We start from the raw sequence: 24,816 nt of genomic DNA, 5'->3' as shown, positions 1-24,816 counted from the left end.
GCTTCTACATCCGATGAATGCCACATAACACCATGTCCCCTCTATTTTCATAGTTCCATTTCATATGAGGAGTTTTGATGTGCACAATCTCTTTAACTTAGGTATAAGAGGTAAATAATGCATGGCCCTAGCTGAAACCATCTTCCCAGGAGCCCATTTAAAATGAGTTTGTCCATAAAATTTACAACCTCCAAATAACATCGTCCTTCTAGAATAACATGCAGTCCTTTTCACAATAATGAATTCTATCATACGACAATCATAACTTGGAAATCAATTTCTTTACCTAATGAAAATCTTTATGTATGTTGAAATCCGGTTAACTAGTTTCCCCAATCCATAGCAGCTTGAGAAATACTCCAATCTGATTTGATAGTAAGTGTTCTAACTGCAACAGACAACTCATATTGCGGACTTCCTACACATGGTGGACGACTAGCCTTCTCTAATTGTTGATAGAAACACATTGCTTCTTCATAGGGAGCTTGCTTAAAATTTTGTTCAGATTCAAACCCATAGTACATCTCAAATGCATCACTGATCATATCATATACTCAATCATTCTGAACACAATTTTCATGTGACGTACTACTGTCACAGACAACAATAATACGAAATGTATCAAACATATAATCAGACTCTCCATGATCAGCTCACACATAATATATAATTTGACTTAAACCCTTTACCATAGAGATGAAGCTCAGCATCATTTGACTTTGAAAACTTTAAACACTTGCAGCGCACACAAGGACACCTAACCACCAATTCACTTTGAAAAGAATAAAAGTTATATTGCATGAATGATAAATTCATCAATAGCTTGAACAAATTATTCTCTCATCCTCGCAAGATCACTATAATTTTTATTATACAGCCACATACAATTTCCACCTTCAACAACACCGGGAAAATATAGATATATTAAATTATAAGTTACATTACACATTTATAAACTTAACTTTGTCTGTAAGTTACTTTAATTCACTGTACGAAGTTCAAAATCAATCAAAAAATTTTGCGTATTCAGTTTTAATAATTAATTAACCGTGATGCACACCCTTCGAAAGTCCATTAGATTCATATTTTATTAATTAAATATATACTTTAAGTAAATTAGCTTAATTTTTGTGATTATATTTAACCTTGATTAAAAGACTTAATTTATATTCTCAAATTATAATTATAATTTATACCGTAACTAAATTAATGGGAATATAATTAACAAAACATTACTTCATATAAGTTAACATAACTAACCAAAGTTACTAAATTATGTTGATTAGTTAAACAAAAACATAATAAAATCCTATATAATCTGGCGCAATACATTTTCAATAACGAATTCTAATTTTAATAAATTAGAAAGAAAATTTCATCAAAATAATATATTCAAAACTAGTCAAATAGAATTTACAATTTTTTTCACAAATTCATATCAATATCAATAACATTACAAAGTATATTTAAATAAACTAACACATTCATACTAAACCTAAAATGTAAGAACAACAATCCAATTTCAACCAAACAAAACTCTAAAGTCAAATGTACATTTTTTCACGAATTCAACTCACCACACATCAAGAACATTACCAAATAATCTTAAATAAACTAACACATTGGCATTGAACCTAAAATGTAAGGATAACAAAACAATTTCAATAAAAATACCTAAAAACTTACCTGGATCAATCACTTTGGGCGGGGACAAGGAGCTGGTGGGCTCGCCGGTGGGTGGCCATTTGGTGGAATCAGCGGAGTTCCTGGAATCACTGGAGGATTGTTGGGTTGGGGGATTGCTCGAGAGATGATGATCTGGGAGAGAAAGATAATACAGAAAATTGTGGAAAAACGACCTTATTTCTAGATCTATATAAACAACGAACAAATGGATTGAATCGGTTGGACCGTCGGTTTGTCATTAAAAGCCGATAATTTTTTTAATAAACACGACGGACATGGTCAGTTTTATTTAAAAATATTAAAATAACTTTATTTAAACGATTTATAATTAAAATAAAGTTAATAAAACATTTAGATAATTTTTATATGGAAACCCACAAACTGTTGGTTAGGGTAAAATATTTTCATTTAATATTATAAACGAACACGGTCCGTCAATTCCTTTATTATTTTTATTGGGTAAAAGAATCTAGTATTAAACTGATGTTTTGTCTCAAAATATTGTTTTTGCATAAATTTGCACATAAATAACCTGGGGACGTCCGTCGATTTCTATTAAGAAATGAAAAAATAAAAAAAAATCTGGATAAACCGACGGACTGTGTCGGTTACTCTATCAGAATTTTGGACCAGACCTTTCCATCGGTTTGCTTCCCTCAATTTTGGACCATTTTTTATAGTATATGCACATATTTTTAGTTTCTTGTCACGTATGTTGCTGGTGTATATCAACAAATGTACTATACACTTTTGTAAAATAATGTAAATTGTTTTAAAATAAAACTTTGAGTAAACAATTAAATGTGAAAGAATATACGATTAGAATAACATCTATAATATTACATCACATACGCTTCATTACATGTTTGTACCTCATAAAATAAATAAATAAATAAATAAATTTATGTAACTAAACTTTGAGGGGTCGTTTTGTACCTGGTATAAGGTGGGATATCCCAGCACCAACTTTGAAATTTATTTTGTACCATGTTTGGTAGAAGGCATAAAATTATCCCAAGATAAATTTGTACCTTCTACCAAACTGAGTATAAAATGAAGCCGATAGTTAAAGATGGGATATCCACCTTATCCAACTAACCGTGGATTATTTTATCCCACCTTTTAGATGGGATAAATTAGTCTCAGGCTTATAATCCTAGAATTATAATATCGAGATAATTTTGTCTGCGTACCAAACAACCATTAATTGTTCATCTTCATAATTTCAAATGATATCTAATCATGTTGATCTCGGCAATTAAATCACCATACAATGATCCACATTGACCATTCAAAGGACGTATATGTCACGACCCTAAATTACGGATCGCGCGGGCACCTACCGTATTATCACCTAGTTGGCAAACCCTTACTAGCCAACCCATTATTGAAAACTCGTCCTTAAAACTATGTAACTACTAACATAAGTAACAGGTAGAAAACGTCATAATCCATTTCATAAAATCAAGAGAAAACTTCCCATTTCCCGGGATCTAGTCTAGACATGTACAAGAGCTTTTATGATATAAGGAATGGATCGAAATTAAAATGATGACACAACTTTTGTCTGGAAGGAGATACACAAAAGATACCGGAGGATATCTACCGCTGCAACATAAAGAACCCTCCAAGAAACTACCTGAAAACACACCTACACTCCGGAAGGTATGTAGCAAGAGTAGTATCAGTACACCACACGTACTGATAAGCATCATAGGCCTACTAAGATTAGCTCACGCAATATAGTATAAAATTAAACAGAATAAACATATATGTTAATTAACGATTACACTTATTAGCTATTCCCATTAAATAACACTGCATCATGAAATTACTCGGAGGTCCCCCCCCCCCCCCTCCCGGATTTCTATCACTTACTTACTCGCATAATAAGTAATAACATAACCCAACGGCCTCATCCATTTCACAGACTCTCAGACATTCATAATTCAAAAATAAGAAATTGGGACAACTCTTCATACCGCTTCGTCCTATTGTAACTGATTAGCTTCCCCCTTTATTCCCACAACACGGTGAACTTATTAATTAACCGGCATACACAATAGTATTACGATTCTAGACAGCCCGCAACTGCTATCTACTTATAGATTATTCCGTATAATAAATATCAACAACTCATGAGAACAGAACACCCGTTTTAAGTATTTCATTCTTAACCTTTCCTGATGTAAACATTAAATGCATGAGAAACCACAATTACTTTACTATGAAAGGATTGAACTCTTGAAAACTCGAAAGCGAGTCATACCCCAATACATTTCCACAAACCCACGAACACCATCAATACAATATATATATATATATATATATATATACAAAAAGGAAATAATTACGGAAGTACAATAAAATAAATGTAGTCTCTCACCAACCATGTACACACATGCTAAATGGTAATGTTTTCCCCAAATAGCCATGACTTGCAGGGAACCCATGGTGTCCATGTACCACTCGTTCCGGAACAAATCTCGGACCACGAGTTCACAACAAGGCTACATCGTCACCCCCTGTCAAATGTGTCTTACGTAGATATATATGTCGCATCTTCAATTATTATCATAATTATCCATCACAATATATTATTTGTAATTTCCATTATGAGCTATTATCCATAATGTCTTAGTCGAGCATAATCAAATCTTAAACACGAAGTGATGTCAGAATCAGTGATGTACCAATCGAATTACCACACGTCATACTAGAACTTGATATTAATCATGCATACCCACAACATAAATTCTATAGTAAAGTGCGTGCCACCTAACATATCGTAATCCAACCTATACTAAGATCAATTTACAACTGCATCACGCCCAACCCTTCTCGACCTTCCATGATTACACATGCAATTCTAATATCTCTCTGAGAACAATTAGCTAAGTTTCTCACTACTATAAGCCCCTTTCTAATGCTAACAACAAAAACCTGTCGTATGTCCAACCGAACTTCTTGTCCGAAGACCTAATCATGATTTCTCCCATCAATTATACGTCATATATACATTTCACTAATCAAAGTCTAACTCAAGTAAACCATAACCTACATCTATGCCGAGCAGCTACCATGAACGTGTGTGCAACCTTTCCCTACTGCGTTGCTGAACTGAAGCTTTGACCTAAAACTCTAGGAATTTACGAACACGAGGACAAGGGTTATACAACAATCATACATGCACTACGTCTTTATCTTTTACAAACTTTGAGGGAAAAGTTTTATCTACGGGAGGAATTTCTTTTATGAATTGTAAACAAGAACGATGTTTAGAGGCTTACCTTAGGGAAGTTTTTCGGGTGCCCTATCCAAGAACCCTCATAGAAGTCGGCTTAGAATAAGGTTTTAGAGAAAAGTGGGACAAAATTCCAAAATAAGGCATTTATAGGAATCTGGCCCATGCTCCTTCGCTATAGCGGCGGGCTTCCCGCTGTAGCGGACCCGCTGCGGCGGTCTCTGGACCGTTGTGGCGAATGGTCTTGACCCTGGGCCCATAATTTTGACTTCTACAAATTTAACTCCAATTTTAATATTGCATGGAACTTTTTAATATGCCTACCTTTTATAATACGAAGCTTGAATTTTGTACGGGGTTCAAGGAGTATTTCAATAACGACCAAATAGGTCGTTACATCAGATACCAGTTAAACAAACGTTCGTCCCTGAACGGACTAGAGTGGCGGAGGAGGTTGATTCATTGCGCATAGTCAAATGACTGGAGCATTTTACCCTATGGATTGGGTCTGGGTCCGGTTAGGGCAGAACACGCCATTGGAACTAAGGGGTTTCGGAACACAATGCACATAAAATGACACGGAAAAGAGTGAAACATTTGGGCAAGGACCGCTGCAGCGGCTGGTCCCTCGCCGCGGCGGGCTCGCTACAGCGAAAAAGGGGACCGCTACAGCGGACATCTTTTCCCAACAGTTATAACGTTTGGGGGAGGGGTTTTAACTTCTCCCCCTCCTCATTTATTCACCCATCCGTTTTTACCCCCCAATTACCCATTATTCCCCTCTCTCAAAACTCTCTAACTCTCCATATTCACTCCCCTTCATAACCACCCCTTACTCTCTTCTCTTCCACACTTCCTCCCAAATATTACAAGGAGAAAAACATCCCAAACTTTCCAAGGCACTACATCAAGGGTCACTCTCCTCCATCACTCTTCTCAGATTTTAAGATATGTTCTTCCCACTCCTCTTCCTTCATTTCTTACTCTTTTGCAAAAATTCAACTTTCCATGCTTGGGTTGTTAAAATAGACTAGCCATGTTAAGTCTATCTAGAAGAACTACGGATTTGTAGAGAAAGTGGGTTTGTGATTTGTTAGGGCTAAAAGATACTTGGGTTATACAAGTTATTTAACATCCCCATAGTCTTAAAATCGCTTCCTACTAAAGATCTGCTGTGAATGTTGGTGTAAAACTTTGCTTTTAAGGTGGGGTAGTTGTTTTATGCCTTTTTGTTATTGCTAGAAATCTTGGGGCATAAAGTTGCTAAAATCATGTGTTAGTGGGTGGAAAGTACATGCACGTTAGTATACTACTTGATCTGGGTTGAATTCGTTAGTACTGGCAAAACATTTAGGGTTCTATTTTTGAAATGAGAGTCTTTTGGTTTGGGGACGACGAGGATTCGCTGCAGCGGACACGTCATGATGAGACTTGGCTTGTCGTGATAAAGGATTGAGGGTTGGGCAACTTCGTCGCGGCGAAGGGCTGCTCCGCTGGGACGAGCCTGCTGCAGGGGAACTCTCATCGCTGCAGCGAAAATTCTGGACAGAATCCAAACTTTTGCTCCCTTTTTGTGGTTAATCTAGTTTTATACAAATCTTGCTTTCGTTACCCTACGTGAATATAAAACTAATATCGTCTCTCTCTCTTTCAGGTACTCATTTTCACTAAACCATGACTCAAGAGCAAGATGTCCCTCCCGTTACCCCGAACCTCAATGCTCCTCCTTCCTACAATCGATTTGTCTCTGGTCAGTGTAAGAAGCGCTTTCTAGAACAGAAGACGAATGGAATAATACTGCCCGAGCGGGGTTTCATTATGTACCAGGTGGATGAGTTGGCTCCTGAATTTTATAATCGCCTTCATGAAATCAAATGGACTAAATTGGTGGAGTCCCCGGATAAGTACAATGCTCACTGGGTTAGGGAATTTTATGTTATGCTCCCGGCAGCGGATTTGGCCCTTCCCTACCCGGCAGTCATTCTTTGGGGTGCTAGGGTACCGTTTGGTGCGGCGGTGATCAATGATCTCTACGGGATGATGCCATGAATAACAAGGATCAAGAGGGTAATAGGCAATGACTTGTGGACACCTTGGTGGTGGAGTCGATAAGGCATAAGGTTACTTGGGCCAATAGCCGGACTGGGATCAAGGCCAACTATTTCACAGCTAATGTTAGGAGATGGCTGGAAATCGTGTCTCGTCGAGTTCTCCCCTCAAGTAATACTAACGATGTCACCTATTCCCGGGCTCTTATGGTGGCTTGTGTGCTAGACGGGGTGCCGGTGAATGTGGGAAATCAGGTGATCTTCGAGTTGAGAGCTTTTCTGGATAAGTCGAGCCCGAGTCTGATGTTTCCAACTCTCATTACCTTACTATGCGAGCGGTTTAATGTGTCTAAAGAGTATAATGATTTGTGGGTCCATTCTGACGGTGACTTCAACTTGTTGAGAGTGAAGGGCTTTAAATCCCGAAGCAAGAGGAAGAGGATTGGCTCGGGTAGCGAGGATAGTGATGGCGTGTAGGAGGAGAGAGGCAGAGACAAAGGTGATGCTTTCCAGCCTCAGGGGTCCTCTTGAGCGGATAGAGTCCGAGTTAGCCACCATGAGGGGTGTGATGACAGGTTGGACACCACTTTCTTTTGAGGTGGGTTCGTCTAGTGGCACCGCTGGTGCCGGTAGGTTTGGCCCGAATGAAATCAAAAAGTACATGGCCACCCAGACCAAGATGCAGGATTTGGTGGACGTCCTCCAGAGTGTTTACAGTTCATTAGTTGAGGCCCATGGGGAGTTCCACAGGGATCTTGATGCTGAGAAGAAGAAAAAACAGAGCCCGGGACAAGTTGTTTGCTCGGATGTGGAAGGGAATCAAGAGGATGTTGAAGACAGTGAAGCTACGGTCCAAGCTCCCTAAGGTGACCAAGGCCGATGTTAAGCAGTTCTCCTTCTTGAGCAAGTCGTCCTAGACACTGATTCCTCCAGCAACTCGAGTACAAGTAGTGGCGAGGCAACCAACAGGCCGATGAACTAGTGATCCCCCTTCCCCTTTTTAGCAAGGTTATTTCAGCCCGCGTAGGGCTTACTTTCAGGCAATATTTCCATTTGTTTTGGGTTTGTGTTTTGGATGTTTGGACAACTTTCATTTCTCTTATTTCTCGTGATCTGCTGTATATTTGTGTTTGGATGGTTTTGTAAGACAATTTCCCTCGTGAGGCTATATGTTTTATGTAAGGTTATGTTTAGGATATCGATGTTTTGCTTGCCTTTTGGTCGAATTGCACAAGTTTAAAAAATGTGGGAACAGGTCTTCTAGCTGCTGGTTGGCCTTCGCTGCAGCAGACATTTTGTCGCTGCAATGGTCTCGTCACGGGGAGAGTTGGTTCGTGGTGGCGAGGCGAAGAGAAATTGTGGGTCCACCGCAGCAGACACTCATGTCGTGACGACGAACCCGCTGCAGTGGGACTTATACCGCTGCAGCGAAGAGACTGACACTGGGCCAAGGAATGCCCACTCTAAAAGTTCATAAAGTACGGGGAAAAATCGATATTTTACACACATTCTTCTACTCACGCACATACACGTTTGTAACCGGACACTGTAGCTACTTACACTATATATCGGCAGATACCAATTTGACTCGCCAAGGTACCAATTGGAATCATCTAGATACTAATTGGACTGAACCTAGATTTCAAGATATTGAGATAGCACGATAGGAATGAAAGAAGAGAAAGATTCCTAGATGTCCCAGTAACCTCTCGTGGATGGGTATGGATATCAACATACCATTCCAGGAGACTCTACTAGACACAGCTCTTGTACAATGTGAGACCGGTAACCTAGGCTCTGATACCAACTGTCATGACCCTAAATTACGGATCAGGGGGCACCTACCGTATGATCACCTAGTAGGCGAACCCTTACCAACCAACCCATTATTGAAAACTCGTCCTTACAACTATGTAACTACTAACATAAGTAATAGGTAGAAAACGTCATAATAATTTTCATAAAATCAAGAGAAAACTTCTCATTTCCCGGGATCTAGTCTAGACATTTACAAGAGCTTCTATGATACAAGGAATAGACCGAAATTAAAATGATGACACAACTTCTATCTGGAAGGAGATACAAAAAAGCTATCGAAATATATCTACCGCTCCAACATAAAGAACCCTCCAAGCAACTACATGAAAACACACCTACACTCCGGAAGGAATGTAGCAAAAGTAGTATGAGTACACCACACGTACTGGTAAGCATCATAGGCCGACTAAGATTAGTTCACGCAATATAGTATAAAATTAAACAGAATAAACATATATGTTAATTAACTATTACACTTATTAGATATTTCCATTAAATAACAATACATCATGAAATTACTCGGAGGTCGCCCTCCCTCCCGGATTTCTATAACTTACTTACTCGCATAATAAGGAATAACATAACCCAACGGTCTCATATATTTCACAGACCCTCAGACATTCATAATCCGAAAATAAGAAATTGGGACAACTCTTCATACCGCTTCGTCCTATTGTAACTGATTACCTTTCCCCTTTATTCCCACAACACGGTGAACTTATTAATTAATCGACATACATAATAGTATTATGATTCTAGATAGCCCTCAACTGCTATCTACTTATAAATTATTCCTTATAATAAATATCAACAACTCATGACAACGGAACACCCATTTTAAGTATTTCATTCTTAGCCTTTCCTGACATAAACATTAAATGCATAAGAAACCACAATTACTTTACTACGAAGGGATTGAACTCTTGAAAACTTGAAAGTGAGTCATACCCCCAATACAATGCCACAAACCCACGAACACCATCAAATATATACACACACACACACACACACACAAAGGAAATAATTACGGAACTACAATGAAATAAATGTAATCTCTCACCAACCATGTACACACATGCTAATAGTAATGTTTTCCCCAAATAGCCATAACCTTCAGGGGACCCATGGTGTCCATGTACCACTCGTTCCGGAACGAACCTCGAACCACGAGTTCACAACAATGCTACATCGTCACCCCCTGTCAAATGTGCCTTACGTAGATGAATATGTTCCATCTTCAATTATTATCAGAATTATCCATCACAATATATTATTAGAAATTTCCATTACCAGTTATTATTCGTAATGTCTTAGTCGAATATAATCAAATCATAAACACGAAGTGATGCCAGAATCAGTGATGTACCAATTGAATTACCACACGCCATAATAGAACTCGATATTAATCATGCATACCCACAATAGAAATTCTATAGTAAAGTGCGCGCTACCTAACACATCGTAATCCAACCTATACTAAGACCAACTTACAACCGCATCACGCCCAACCCTTCTCGACCTTCCATGATTACACACGCAACACTAATATCCCTCTTAGAACAATTAGCTAAGTTTCTCACTACTACAAGCCTTTTTCTAATGCTAACAATGTCAACCTATCGTATGTCCAACCGAACTTCTTGTCCGAAGACCTAATCAGGCTTTCTCCTGTCAATTCTACGTCATATATACATTTCACTAGTCAAAGTCTAACTCAAGTAAATCATAACCTACCTCGATGCCGAGCAGCTACCACGAAATTGCGTGCAACCTTTCCCTACCGCATTGCTGAACTGAAGCTTTGACCGAGAACTCTAGGAATTTACGAACACGAGGACAAGGGTTACACAACAATCATACACGCATTACGTCTTTCTCTTTTACTAACTTTGAGGGACAAGTTTTATCTACGAGAGGAATTTCTTTTATGAATTATAAATAAGAATGATGTTTTGAGGCTTACCTTCGCGAAGTTTTTTGGGTGCCCTATCCAAGAACCCTCACAGAATTCGGCTTAGAATAAGATTTTGGAGAAAAATGGGACAAAATCCCGAAATAAGGCATTTATAGGAATCCGGCCCACGCTCCTTCGCTGCAGCGGTGGGCTTCCCGCTGTAGCGGACCCGCTGCGGCGGTCTCTGGACCGCTGCGGCGAATGGTCTTGACCCTGGGCCTACAATTTTGACTTTTACGAATTTGAATCCAATTTTAATAGGGAAAAGGGTCAAATTTACCCTCCAAGTATGATTTATAGTTTAAATTTTCCCTCTGTCAAAGTTTAGGATCAAATTTGCCCTCTCCGTTAAATTTTGGGATCAAATTTGCCCTCTGTGTCGAAGTTTGGGATCAAATTTGCCCTCCCCATTAGGATACTTGATAAATTTGCCCTTATATGGATGAAAGTCTAACTTGGACTCCACAACACAAAAAGTTATCCACGTTGGATCCACATAGGCTCCATGTAGACTCCCAATCCCAATTCTCTTTTGGAAAGAAAAAAGTGCCCCTCCAACATTTGTTTTGTCATAGTGAAGGTGTCTTCATGAACTCTTCAGAGCATTTCTGAACAGAGGAAAACATTTTTTCTCAGAATACATTCCTAAACGTATGCCGAAAGTAACATCAGAAAAGTTATGATCCTGCAAAAGTGATAACAAGACAACAAAATAAATTTGTGCAGTTCAGCTTTGAAAATCCATTTTCAGTTCTCTTGAATAGTTTTTGAGAGCTTCTGACAGGGAGCCGACAACAATGAGTTAAGTTAGCTCCATCGAAGTTCACCTAAGATAGATGTAATGTTCAAGAAAGTTTTGCTGGTCAGATAAATTCTATGTTTCTGGAGAGAACAACGAATCATTAGTCGTATTAAACATTTGTTGTTACTGCTGCAGAATTTTGTTACATGCCTCCTATTTTATGCATTACGTGTGTACCTCGATGCGATTAAAACTCCGGCTTTTCACATTACTACACGTGCCTTAGTGTCAGCAATAGTCTAGACGGGTTAAGAGAATTGGGATTGGGAACCGGGTTAAAAAGAGAATTGGGTTTGGGAGTCCACTTGGAGCCTATGTGGATCTGACGTGGCTAATTTTTTTGTGATGTGGAGTCCAAGTCAGACTTTCATCCATAGAAGGGCAAATTTATCAAGTATCCTGATGGGGAGGGCAAATTTAAACTATAAGTCATACTTGGAGGGCAAATTTGATCCCAAACTTTGACAGAGAGGACAAATTTGATCCCAAACTTTGACGGAGAGCAAATTTAAACTATAAACCATACTTGGAGGGTAAATTTGACCCTTTTCCCATTTTAATATTACGCGGTACTTTTTAATACGCCTAGCCTTTTATAATGCGAAGCTTGACTTTTGTACGGGGTTCAAGGAGGATTTCAATAACGACCAAACGGGTCGTTACATTATATTTTATTCTTTTAGATTTAATTATTTATTCACAACCTTGTTTTAGTAACATTTATTCTATTTCTCACAATCACAAATTACATGATTCGACCTTCACGGGCAACGCACGTGCCGAGAAACTAGTCCATGTATAAAATAACTAGTAATACTAATCTTTATGCTGAGTTTAGTACCGAATAGTAAATATTGTATCACTTATACAAAGAGTGTAGTAGTAATGTAGGAATTTATCTAACAGGTGAAGTGTATTAATTTTCAAATCCAAAATCTCAAAGGTATAAATGGAATTTACTCATTTATGAGGTATAATTAATACATAATCTATTTTCTGAATTTGTTATAGATTTTAAACTATGTACTTATATTATGTGAGCTACCTAATACCCATATATTAATCTGACGCCACACTGGAAAAATATTACTAGATTGAACATAGGTTTTACGCATACTGGCGTCACTGGTGTTAGGTTGGGGGATTGCCCGGGAGATGGTGATCTGGGAGAGAAAGGATAATAGAGAAAATTGGGGAAAAACGACATTATTTCTAGATCTGTATAAACAACGAACCCATGGATTGAGTCGGTTGGACCGTTGGCTCGTCATTAAAAGCCAATTATTTTTATTTTAATAAACACGACGGACAGAGTCAGTTTTCTTTTAAAAATATTAAAAGAATTTTATTTAAATGATTTATAATTAAAATAAACTTAATATAATTTTTATAAGGAAGCCCACAGACTGTGTCGGTTAGGGTAAAATATTTTCATTTAATTTTGTAAACGAACACGGTCCGTCGGTTCCTTTATTATTTTTTTGGGGTAAAAAAATTGAGTATTAAACCGATGTTTTGTCTCGAAATATTTTTCTGCTTAAAGTTCCACGTAAATAACCAAGGGACATCAGTTGATTTCTATTAAAAAATGAAAAAATATAAAAAAAAATCTAGACAAACCTACGAACTATGTCAGTTACTCTATCGGAATTTCGGATCAAGCCTTTCCATCGGTTTGCTTCCCTCAAATTTGGACCAGTTTTTAGTAGTATACACATATATTTTTTATTTTATATTTTATCATGTACTAGTTTCTTGTCACGTGTGCTGCACGTGTATGTCAAAAATGTAGTGTACGCTTTTGTAAAATAATATAAATTGTATTAAAATAAAACTTTGAGTAAATATTTAAATGTAAAAGAACATACAACTAGAATAACATCTATACGAAAATATTACGTCACATACATTTCATTACATGTTTGTACCTCATAAAATAAATAAAAAGATCTATGTAACTAAACTTTGATTGTTCATCTTCATAGTTTCAAATGATATCTAATCATGCTGATCTCGACAATTAAATCACCATACAATGATCCACATTGATCATTCAAATGACGTATACTTCATTCTTTCAGATATAATTGTTTATCCACAACTTTGATTTAGTAACATTTATTCTATTTCACACAATCGCAAATTACATGATTTGACCTTCACGTGCAACGCACGAGCCGAGAAAGCAGTCATGTATAAAATAATTAGCAATACTAATCTTTATGCAGAGTTTAATACCGAATAGTAAGTACTGTATCAGTTATACAAAGAGTGTAGTAGTAATGTAGAATTTTATCTAATAGGTGAAGCGTATTGATTTTCAAATCCAAAATCTCAAGGGTATAAATGGAATTTACTCATTTATGAGGTATAATTAATACATATTCTATTTTCTGAATCTGTTATAGATTTTAAACCATGTACTTATACTATGTGAGCTATCTAATACCCCTATATTAATCTGACGCACACTAAACAAATATTACCAGATTGAACATAGGTTTTATGCACGTCTAAAAAGGAAGTTGTTGAAAAATCAAGCAGTGAAAGAGTTTAAAAGACGTTAGTTTGAATTTGGACTTGGAGGAAGAACCAAAGGAAGTCAAACATTCAACTTTCAGTCAAGATTTCAGGTACAGTTACAAATATCATAATTTTGTTATTTTATTTGTGTGATAAGAATAAAGTGTGTTTTCAAATTAAGATGTGAATGATTTAGATTATGACCGTCACAAATAAGGTCTAAATCTTAATAAAAAATTGGAGCTTCATCAATAATAATGAAGGAAAACATGAATGGTTTACATAATTACAAATAGGAATGCTCATGGTTCGGTTTGGATCGATTTTTTATTGAAATCAAAATTAAACCAATTTAGTCGATTTTTGAATTATTAAAATCAAATCAAGTCAAATTTAATACACATTTACAACTTGGTTGTTCTCAATTTGAGCGGTTTGATTCAATTTTTGAGAAATCTAATGGTATTTCTATTTGTTTCGTATAATCAGAAAAGAATTTCCTTTCCTTGCCAACTTATAATCCTTTACTACTCTTTTAGTATAGGGCTATAATTTCCTCGGATTATGGAGAAATGCCTTGAGATATATAAGCTTTAATTAGGTGAATAAATGTTATACAAAAATATAAGAACAATCTAGGCAAAAGTCTCATAGTTATTTTTTTTTGACATAAATTGATTTTGATTCATAGCTTCCTTCTAACTAAAGTCCATTAATTTACTAGAATTAAAATTAATGGTAAGAATATAATTTTGACGAAAAGTTGAACAAAATATTTAATTTATTTAAAATTAATATTGCATATATATAATTATAAAAATTATTTATTTAATTTGTGGGTTTGATTTGATATTGTCTTTGATTTGTTTTTAATAAAATCAAGACAAACTAAATATTATCGGTTTTTTAAATTTAAAATCAAACCAAACCAAATTTAAAAGGATATCAATTTATTTAACTTAATGCATAGGTAACTCCTTAAACTTGTTTGAATATTCCATTTAGACACTTGAACTAAGCCCTGTTTCAATTGAATACCTCAACTTCTAATAAAGTGTTCCAATTTGACACTTTCGGTCCAAATTTTGAAAGAAAAAGAATTGCATGTGTTTTCATTAATCTATTAAGTAGTTAAGTTAACTACATAAAATAGTCATCTCCAGAAATTATACGCATTCGTCTCAATAAGCAGTAAAACTCCAAACATTTTGTACTTGAGTTTGAAGCGCAGAGATGACATAGTTTATTTGATTAACTTAACTACCTAATGGACGAATAAAACACAAGTAAAAAGGATTCCAAAATTTGAAATGAAGGTGTCTAATTGAAACATTTTATTAGGAGTTGAGGTGGTTAAATGGAACATGATTTAATTTGAGTGTCTAAATGAAATACCATGACAAGCTTAAGGGGCTGACTGTTAAACCTTTATTTAATAATTTGATTTGGTTTATGGTTTAGATTGATTTTTTTACCGTACCATGAACACCCTGTCTACAAGTAGGGGTGTTCATGGGTCGGTTTGAGTCGTTTTTGATTAAAATTAAAATCAAACTAATTTAGTTGATTATTAATTGTTAAAACCAAAGTAAACCAAATATAATACATATCCATTAGTTCGGTTGTTGATGGCTTGGTTCAATTTTTCGGTTTTTAAGAAACTCAATGGCATTTCTCTTTTTCATTTTTTTCCCTACAATTAGAAAAAGACCTTTTCATCATTTTCAACTTATATTCCGTTATTACCCTTTTATTGTGGGAGCTAAAGTTTTATTGGATTACGGAGAAAATGTCGTAAGGTCTATAAGCTTTAACCAAACGAATAAAGATTATAATAAATACAACATATTTTTAGGTAAAACATAATGAGTTGATACAGGGAAAAGAGTCAAAAATACTTCTCTACTTTGGGAAAATGGCTAAAAATATCTTCCGTTATAAATTTGGGTCAAAAATACTCCTCACGTCATTAAAGTTTTCATATATACCCCTGTCTTAACGAAAATTCCCAACATAACTCGATATCACTTTTAAACTCGCTCCAATTAAACTCGACCCAACTAAATAAAAAACTCATATGGGTTACCTGCTCCTGTGCCTAGCAGCTCCAAATGTAGGACTCGAGAACAAGTTGGTTGCATATAGATTTTTTATGTAGTTGAGTCGGGTTTAAATAGAGCAGATTTAAAAATAAAATCGGGTTATTTTGGGGGATTTGGGGATTTTCGTTAAGATACCGGTATATTATAAAACTTTAACGATGAGAGGGGTATTTTTTATCCAGATTTGTAATGGAGGATATTTTTAGTCATTTTCCCAAAGTAGAGGGGCATTTTTTACCCTTTCCCCTTGGATATATTCATGGGTTTACTCTAAGACATTGGCTTAAGGTATAAAGTTCATTAGCCTAACAGAGTTAAAGAAAATTTTGATGAAAGAGTAAATAAAATATTTAAAATTATTTATAAAATTAATATATTGTGTATATATAATTACAAAAATTGTGTTTATTATTTTATCGGTTTGGTTTGATTTTTTCTTCGGTCTGTTTTTGATAAAACTAAACCAAACCAAATATTATCTATTTTTAAATTTTTTAAAGCCAATCAAACCGAACACAAACAACTATGATTTATTTAATCGGTTTTGAACCCAACCATGAACACATGTAACTACAAGTATGTTTTGGCATTAGGTAATATTAATTTGGGACATCTTTGTCCTGGGTTGATCATTATTGCTTTTTTATTAGCCATTTTGACTGCAGCTCTAAAGACTATGTGTGTTTGTTTTTTAGAAAAGTCTATAAAAACAGCCCTAAGCCTTTAATAGCCTAGTGGAATTGCCTTTAAAAAAAAACACTACAAGTATTATGAATGTACCAAAAATTTAATACTTCCTCCGTCCCATAATAAGTATCATCTTAGTAAAAAATACGCATAATAAGAAACTAATAATGCAATGTGAAATTTAGTAAATTACCCCTATATGCAAAAATAAACTATTTTTTCCTCTTGATTAAAGCATGCACAAGTATTAATCCCTTTGACATTGGAATCCAACAATACCAAGTTATTATGTAGCTTTTCTAATAGCCAATTTAGATGTTACTTTAACTTGTCATTTTTTGTCTAAGGGTAGAATTGAAAAAATTCGTCAATTTATGTCTTGATTTCCTAAGATTAGTGAATTTGGAATAGTATAGGGGCGAAATTGTACCTTTTTCCTTTGTCGAGGGACCTGCAAATTGCAATGCAGGCTCAATTTAGCACCAACCAGAAAAAAAATGAAGAGAGCATATTTATACGCATTTTGTACTCCACTACTCTATGCTGGTCTACTCTACAGTACACATGACCATTTTTTCTTGCTTTTAATTACACTATGAGTTGATTCTGTGGAAATGGAACCCTACGAAGTTCCTATGCAACCCCTCCGCACTACAAGGTAATATTGGAAATCATATTTGACTTCATTATATGAAAGATATTAGAGCTGCTTTTTCCTTCTAGTGCTTTTAGGGTGTGTTCGGTATGAAGGAAAATGTTAATAAGCGGGTTTTTTACTTATATTTTTGTGTTCGGTTAGTAGCATTTGTATATAATGGGGTGGTGGGGTGAGGGTGAAGATCAGGTGTGTTCGAGGGCGGGGAGGAAACAATTAACGTGGACTGCCACTTGTGGAACTTGTTTCCCTAAAGAAGTCATTTTTTGAAAATGAACTTATTTTCCTAGAGAAAATGTTTGACCAACCAAAATGAGACATTTTCCAGAAAGTATTTCCTCCATGCCATACACACCCTGAGTTTTTGCTTATTAATTTGTTCATACAAGTTATGAATCCATTTCCTTAAAGGCTAAAGACAGCGATCGTGACACTAGTAAGTAATGGTAACTCCCCTGTCCTAGCTTGTTGGCACTACTTCAAAATTCAACCAATTTCTTCTTTTGGGCTTGTCAGACACTTTTAAAATGCTTTTAATGGTAAAAACAAGGATTTTAAACGAATTTATTTCGAGAAATGAATCAAAGATCCAATTCACACTGAAAATTAGACGCATTCACCATTATACTTTGAATTTGTCATTTTCTTGTGGATGGAAGGAGTAAAAACACAATCTTGTACCAATTAAACTAAGGTGTTCTATGTTGGGGTATAGAATTTTGATTTCATTTGCCAGGTTGTGTTTGCTTATGTTCTGTATGTGATGTCAGGCACAAGTGTTCTGCTTGTTTCAAGCAGTACAAGAAGACGGAGCATCTCATCGAACATATTAAAAGCTCTTATCATTCAGTTCATGACCCTAAATGTGGTGTGTGTAACAAGCATTGCAAGTCATTTGAATCACTAAGGGAGCATGTTGCTGGTCAGTTATTGTGCCAAGACTATGAATGTGCTTTAGGTGTAAATACTCTCTGCTGTCCTTAACCTTTTGATATTCACTTTAACATTTAGGTCGTTTGTCCAAAGTGAATTGCGCAAGCATCTTTGCAGAAAGAGGTTGCATTTTGTGTCTGAAAACCTGCAGCAGCGTGGACTCTCTCAACGAGCATAAGGAAATGTGTCTTCTAAGCACTCCTCGACCCATTGTGAGTTGATGAATTTTCTCTCTCTCAATCACAAGAATCAGTTACACTTAGGGTACTCTAGGTGTATGTTTAGTTGCTGGAATTTTTATATTCAATTGTTGCAGGACACAATAGAGATGCTTTTTCCAGAAGACCAAATGGATATGCTCTATTCAGAATCCGAAATGGACATAAGTAATGAAACTAGCAGCGTAAGACGCCGGGAAGCAGTTGCCATAGATTGTGAAATGGTTGGAGGGGGGAGTGATTGGTCACTAGACCTTTGTGCAAGGGTATGCCTAGTTGACGAAGATGAGAAGCTTATTTTCCACACTTATGTTCTACCTCAGATTCCTGTCACTGATTATAGGTATCTTCTGGCGAAAACATATCTATTTATAGTGTCAGGTGACATTTTTAGTATTACACCTTTTCATACTTCCTCATCATCGTGTGTCAGGTATGAAATTACTGGTATAACAGAGGAAAATCTACGAGATGCCATGCCTTTGAAGGAAGTCCGGGGGAGAATTCTGCAGATCCTTTACAATGGAGAGTCAATAAGTAGAGTAAGATTGAATGGTGGAAAAGCAAAGGTACTTGTGGGCCATAACCTTGAGAAACACCTGGCTTGCTTGAAGATGGATTATCCTGATCATCTTCTGAGGTAATTTTATTTTGTTTTTATTTCTAATAAATGAAAATCATTTTCTCGCAACCTTATCTCCTGTGTTATGTCCAGATCATGTGTTTGTCCTGTATTATGTGTATTACGCCATTCACTGCCATGTGTTAACCTGAATGGTTAAATTATCCATAGTTTCGACATGACATGCTTCTTTAAGAGTACCTATTTACCCGGTGGAATTGTCAAGGTGTGCACAATCTGGCGTGGAGAACGCCGTTATTAAAAAAGGAAAAAGAAAAAGAGAGTAGCTTAGTTGACTATTGTTGTGGGTGGAACATTTCTGCTTAGGTCAAAGTAGATACTGATGTCAAGAAGCCTAGTAGTTTTCCGAGGCCCTTGCCATACGTGTTTATTTACTCCTTTAGGTGCGGCATAAAATGGCCCTCTTTGTTGCACCTACAATTTTCTATATAATTTTCACCCCTTTAGGTTTTCTCGGACGTACTCCAAATACTGGTACGTTATCCTCCAAATGCTGGTACTTTAATCCTTCCACCTGCTTGGCCCATCCAAATATTTACTCCATTCCAAATGCTATCAATTCCCCAGAAGATGATCTTCTGTTCCTCCTGGAACTGGTTCTGAATTCCCACCCATTATTAATAAGTAATGAGCTATTTTTGTGCAGAATTTGGTCATATCATGATTTCAATATCAAGCAATTTTTTCCAGCACTATTATAGCATGAATTTGTATCTAAATATAGAAGTTTTTTTTTCTGTTTTTGAACAAGTATAGTACTTCTTTTCTGTATTATTAGTTTCAACTTTTTTGGCCAAAGAGAGACAGAGAATAGCACTCTTTCCTTGATTTGTAATATTGAGAGCTTTTTTGTCTATTGAAACAAAGTAAGGTAATACTTGGAGCTATACTCGTTAGGTCTTTTTGTTACTTCTGTCCTCATTCATTCACTTTCTCCATAAAAAGATGTTGCTCTTCCTAAAGAGTTAGCTTCCTCAATTAACCGCTGCCAGTATTTTTCCGTTATATTCCTTGTTAAATTCATTATTTGGTCAGACTCAGTATCACTCAGAACTGCTGAATTGCTACAAATCAGTATAAATAACTTTAAGTTTCACTTTTTAAGTGTGGTGAAACCTGTAAAAAGAAGGTCAAGAAATTTGGATCTAGTAAAATATGAGTATATTTGTTAAGAGCCAAAGCCGGTACCTAATAAATGTTTTAGCTTAAAAGTCAAGGTCAGAACTTAATAAACTTGTTCATTTAATCCCATGATGCCTTCATTTCCTTCCATCCGCGGGAGAATTTAATAGTGTGGTCGTTATTGAAACTTGATCTGCGAGCATTTACTATAGCTCCTATTGCAGCTTGACTTCTCTTGTACTCCGTTTTGAGAAATTCGAACATAAGAGTTGAAGATAAAACTAAGAATTATCATATCAATTTCCCATGTTCTCAAGAATAGTATGTCAAGTTGGGCATATGGAAAAGCAACTGTGTATGCATTGGAGATCTTTTCTGCAGGAGATTCATTCCCCTAGTAATGGCTTGAAATTAATATCTTGCCTTCATTCTATGCAGAGATACTGCAACATACCAGCCCCTGATGAAGACCAACTTTTCCAGCCACTCTCTCAAGTATCTAACCAAGACTTATCTAGGGCAAGTTACTCACTGTCATGTTTTTTTCTTTAGTTTTATCTTCTCTTGTATTTTTGTTGGTCAAGTTTATCCATTATATTCCCATTGTACGCTGTAGTTTGACAGCCCCCTGCTAATGAGGAAAATGTTCAGTCACTGTTGGTTTCTTGTTTACATGGAGCTGCAATTCTGTGCAGAATTGATGGCTTAATAGTTACTCCTATTTTCTCTGGTTCTCCACTTCTGTGCTCTGCTAACTGTAACTTTTTGCCAAACAGATATGATATCCAAGTTGGTTTCCATGATCCTTTCCAAGATTTGGTGTCTGTCATGCGGTTGTATAAGAGAATCCGCTCACGGGACCACCCAATGGAAGGGACTATTTGGGTATCAAATTCACCTCTAAGCTATAGCAGTAGCTCTGATCCATGGAAACTCATGGCACACGAAAGTATGACACCAGATGAGCTCTTAGCAATATCCAAATCAAACTATCGCTGTTGGTGTCTGGATTCACTGGAAGCAATGCAGATGCAATAATGAAATGAGTGTGCTTGAGGAGTTGTACCTGTTAACTCGCTTAATGAGGTACTGATGTCAAGAAGCCCAGTATTTTTCTACTGGAACTGGTTTTGTACTCCCATATTATCAATTCGTTAGACAGAAAAAAAGTTAGAATCTTTGAGCCCGTTTGGATTGGCTTATAAGTTGTTGAAAACAGCTTTTTTCAGTTTTTTTGAGTGTTTGGCTGGCCAGCTTAAAGCCATTTTGTGCTTAAAATGAGCCCAAAAAAATAATTGAGCCCGTTTGGCTTAGCTTATCTAAAGCAGCTTATAAGCTGAAAACAGCTTATAAGTTGCTTTTTTTAAGCCCATCCAAACAGGCGCTTTATCTATTTTTATGCAGAATTTGGTTATATCATGATTTCTGCATCAAACAATTATGTCCGGCACCATCATAGCATGATTTGAATCTAAATATAGTAGTTATTTTCCCTATTATTATTTCTTAACTTTTTTGGCCGTAGAGAGAGAATAACCCTCTTTCCCTGTAATGTTGAGAGTTTTTTTGTCTATTGACAGAAAGTAAGGTAATACTTGGAGCTATACTCGTTTGGTCTTTTGTTACTTCTGGCCTAAGTCATTCACTTCTACCATGAAAAGTTTTTGCTCTTCCTCAAGAGTTTGATTCCTCAATTAAACTACTGCCATTATTTTTCTGTTATATTCTTTGTTAATTTCATTTTCTTGGTCACAATCACGCAGAATCGCTGAATTGCCACAAATCAGTTGGTAACCTATGTTTCACTTTCGTGTGTAGTGAAACCTGTAAAAAACAATTCATTGGGATCTGGTGAAAAATGTAAAATACGAATGTATTTATTAAAAGTCAAGGTTGAAACCTAATAATGAGTTAGCTTAAGAGTCAAGGTTGGAACCTAATAAATTTCTTCATTTAAGTCTTCCTTGATCCCTTCATTTCCTTCCATCTGTGGGAGAATATAACTGTGTGGTGGTTATTGAAACTTGATCTCCGAACTATAGCTCCAATCGCAGCTTGTGTTGATTCCCGTGCACTCCATTTTGAGAAATTCGAACATATGAGATAAATAAAATTAAGGATTATCAATTGTTCACATTCTTAGGATTTGTCTGTCAAGTTGGGTATATGGGAAAGCTTCTGTGTATGCCTTGGAGATCTTTTCTGCAGAAGATGCATTGCCCTGTCCATGGCTTGAAATATGCATGTCTTGTACTATGCAGAGATCCTGCAACATACCGGCCCCTGATGAAGACCAACTTTTATTTATATAACTGTGGCGTCCGGGCTAGCTTGTGCGCACCTCGACTAATTCCACGAGATACCTGCCACCTCCCACCAGCAACAGGTACCAAGTAACTCTATCCAAAAAGGCTAGGATAGATGGGAAGGAATCACCTAATGTTTTTTCGTCTCTGCTGGGATTTGAACCTAAGACCTCACGGTTCTCAACCCACTTCATTGACTAATAGGCCACACCTTTGGGTTCCTGATGAAGACCAATTTTGTCAGCCACTGTCTCAAATATCTAACCAAGACCTATCTAGGGCAACTTACTTGCTCGCTCTCATGTTTCTTTCACTCAGTTTGATCTTCTCTTGTATTTTTGTGGGTCAAGTTTATCATTATATTCCCTGTGTGCTTTGTAGTTTGATAGTCCTCTGGTAGTGAAGAAAATGTTTAAGTAACTTTAGGTTTCTTGTTTACATGAAGCTTGAATGAGGCAATTCTGTGCAGAATTGTTGGCTTGGTAGTTATTTGCTTCAACTATGCTTAGTGCTGGTTCTCCACTTCTGTGCTTGCTGACTGAAACTTTTTGCCAAACAGATATGACATCCAAGTTGGTTTCCATGATCTTTACCAAGATTCCGTGTCTGTTATGCGGTTGTATAAGAAGATCCGCTCACAAGATCATCCAATGGAAGTGACTATTAGGGTATCAAATTCACCTCTAAACTTTAGCAGTAGCTCTGATCCATGGAAATCCATGGCACACGCGACAATGACTCCAGATGAGCTCTTAGCAATATCGAGATCAAACTATAGGTGTTGGTGTCCTGATTCCGGGGAATCCAGTTATTGAATATACATTTGATCTGAGAAAGCTTCCAGCTCCAAGTGGGCGGACAATAAAGCGAGAATGTGTCATCTTTTTTGTGTGATCTGCATGAATTCGCATTTAATTAGGCATGTGAGGCTGTTGCTGAAGGTTTTTGTAGTTACTGAAGTGTAAATGAGTAGAACTGCTTGTTTTTCCTTGGTAAAAGTTATAGTATATCTGCCCTAATTTCCATCCTTGGAGGACTTCTTTGATGCTTTGGAAAAAGGAGGGAGAATTACTGGATTTTGTTATTGCAATTTGCATTCTCTATAATGTGTAGCACGGAAATACATATACAGCGTTAAATGATCTTCCATATTGGCAGTCGGATATTTTAACCGTATTAAATATGGATAGGTCAGATATTTTATCCGCTTTTGTCTAACCTGTTTTCAATCCGCTCATTTGTCAGCACTACGTATAGCTGTTGAACATGTTCTGCTACCAGGGTAAAGAGGAAGATAGCTAATTAAGGGGGGAAAAGGTCCATTAGGTTTCAGCTGTATGTAAGGTTAGTCTATGATGATCTCATTAAGAAATGAAATTTGAATGATTATTATTGTCTAATTGGATAGTGTAAATTAGTCCGACAAAAATCTTATTTGCAATTTCAATGGGCCCCATGGAGTACAAAGTTATTTTAATACAATTTGAGCACTCCAATATAGGCTTTTAAGAAGTCATAAATCGGGGTGGGTGACCACAATCTCAGTGAGGAAACTTCTTAAATACTCTTAAAGATGAGCAAATTATTAAATGCGTATGATTAATATCATATTAAAAGTTGAAAAATTGAATTATCAAATTGCTCATTAAAAGTTGAATGAACCTTATACCATCTAAGCAAATGCTACACCAATAACATTTTCGTACAAAGCTAGAATTACACATTCTAATATCATATAGACTAAAATATCCTAGAGCCTGTTTGGATGGGCTTATGCCTATAAGCTGAAAACAGCTTATAAGCCAAAAAAAATAAGTTAGGGTAGTCTAACTTTTTTTTTTTTTTGGCTTATAAGCTGTTTTCAGCTTATAAGCTGCTTTAGATAAGCTAAATTAAATGGGTCCAATTATTTTTTTGAGCTTATTTTAAGCACAAAATGACTTTAAGCTGGCCAGCCAAACACTCAAAAAAACTGAAAACAGCTTATAAACAACTTATAAGTCAATCCAAACGGGCTCCTAATAATGTTAGTACATTTATTCCCTTTAAACGTTACCCCTTTACAAGCCAATCCA

General features: G+C 36.2%; 1 protein-coding gene across 2 annotated transcripts; it reads left to right on the top strand.

Moving 5' to 3' along the window:
* The first annotated feature begins 17,334 nt into the window (after window positions 1-17,334).
* LOC132611068 (uncharacterized) lies at window positions 17,335-23,922 on the top strand. 2 transcript variants are annotated; one of them, XR_009571448.1, is made up of 9 exons: window positions 17,335-17,522; window positions 18,290-18,441; window positions 18,531-18,664; window positions 18,769-19,013; window positions 19,104-19,310; window positions 20,874-20,954; window positions 21,212-21,521; window positions 22,697-22,821; window positions 23,301-23,922. XR_009571448.1 is itself a non-coding variant. In XM_060325483.1 (8 exons), the coding sequence occupies exons 1-7, from the start codon at window positions 17,479-17,481 to the stop codon at window positions 21,471-21,473; spliced, it is 1,125 nt and encodes a 374-aa protein (XP_060181466.1). In that variant the 5' UTR covers window positions 17,336-17,478; the 3' UTR covers window positions 21,474-21,521; window positions 23,301-23,922. The 2 variants fall into 2 exon arrangements, 1 of the variants encoding a protein (XP_060181466.1); XM_060325483.1 differs by lacking the exon at window positions 22,697-22,821 and having other exon boundaries at window positions 17,336-17,522.
* Window positions 23,923-24,816: the final 894 nt, after the last annotated feature.

Source organism: Lycium barbarum, chromosome 9 (assembly GCF_019175385.1).
Source record: "Lycium barbarum isolate Lr01 chromosome 9, ASM1917538v2, whole genome shotgun sequence".
NCBI classification, from domain to species: Eukaryota; Viridiplantae; Streptophyta; class Magnoliopsida; order Solanales; family Solanaceae; genus Lycium; species Lycium barbarum.
This window is presented reverse-complemented; position numbering and strand designations above follow the sequence as displayed.

Coding starts and splice junctions, on each gene's coding strand:
- LOC132611068 (XM_060325483.1), top strand. CDS start 17,479: ATGGAACCCTACGAAGTTCCTATGCAACCCCTCCGCACTACAAG. Junction 19,014..19,103: donor ATTCCTGTCACTGATTATAG/GTATCTTCTGGC, acceptor ATCGTGTGTCAG/GTATGAAATTACTGGTATAA. Junction 19,311..20,873: donor TATCCTGATCATCTTCTGAG/GTAATTTTATTT, acceptor CATTCTATGCAG/AGATACTGCAACATACCAGC.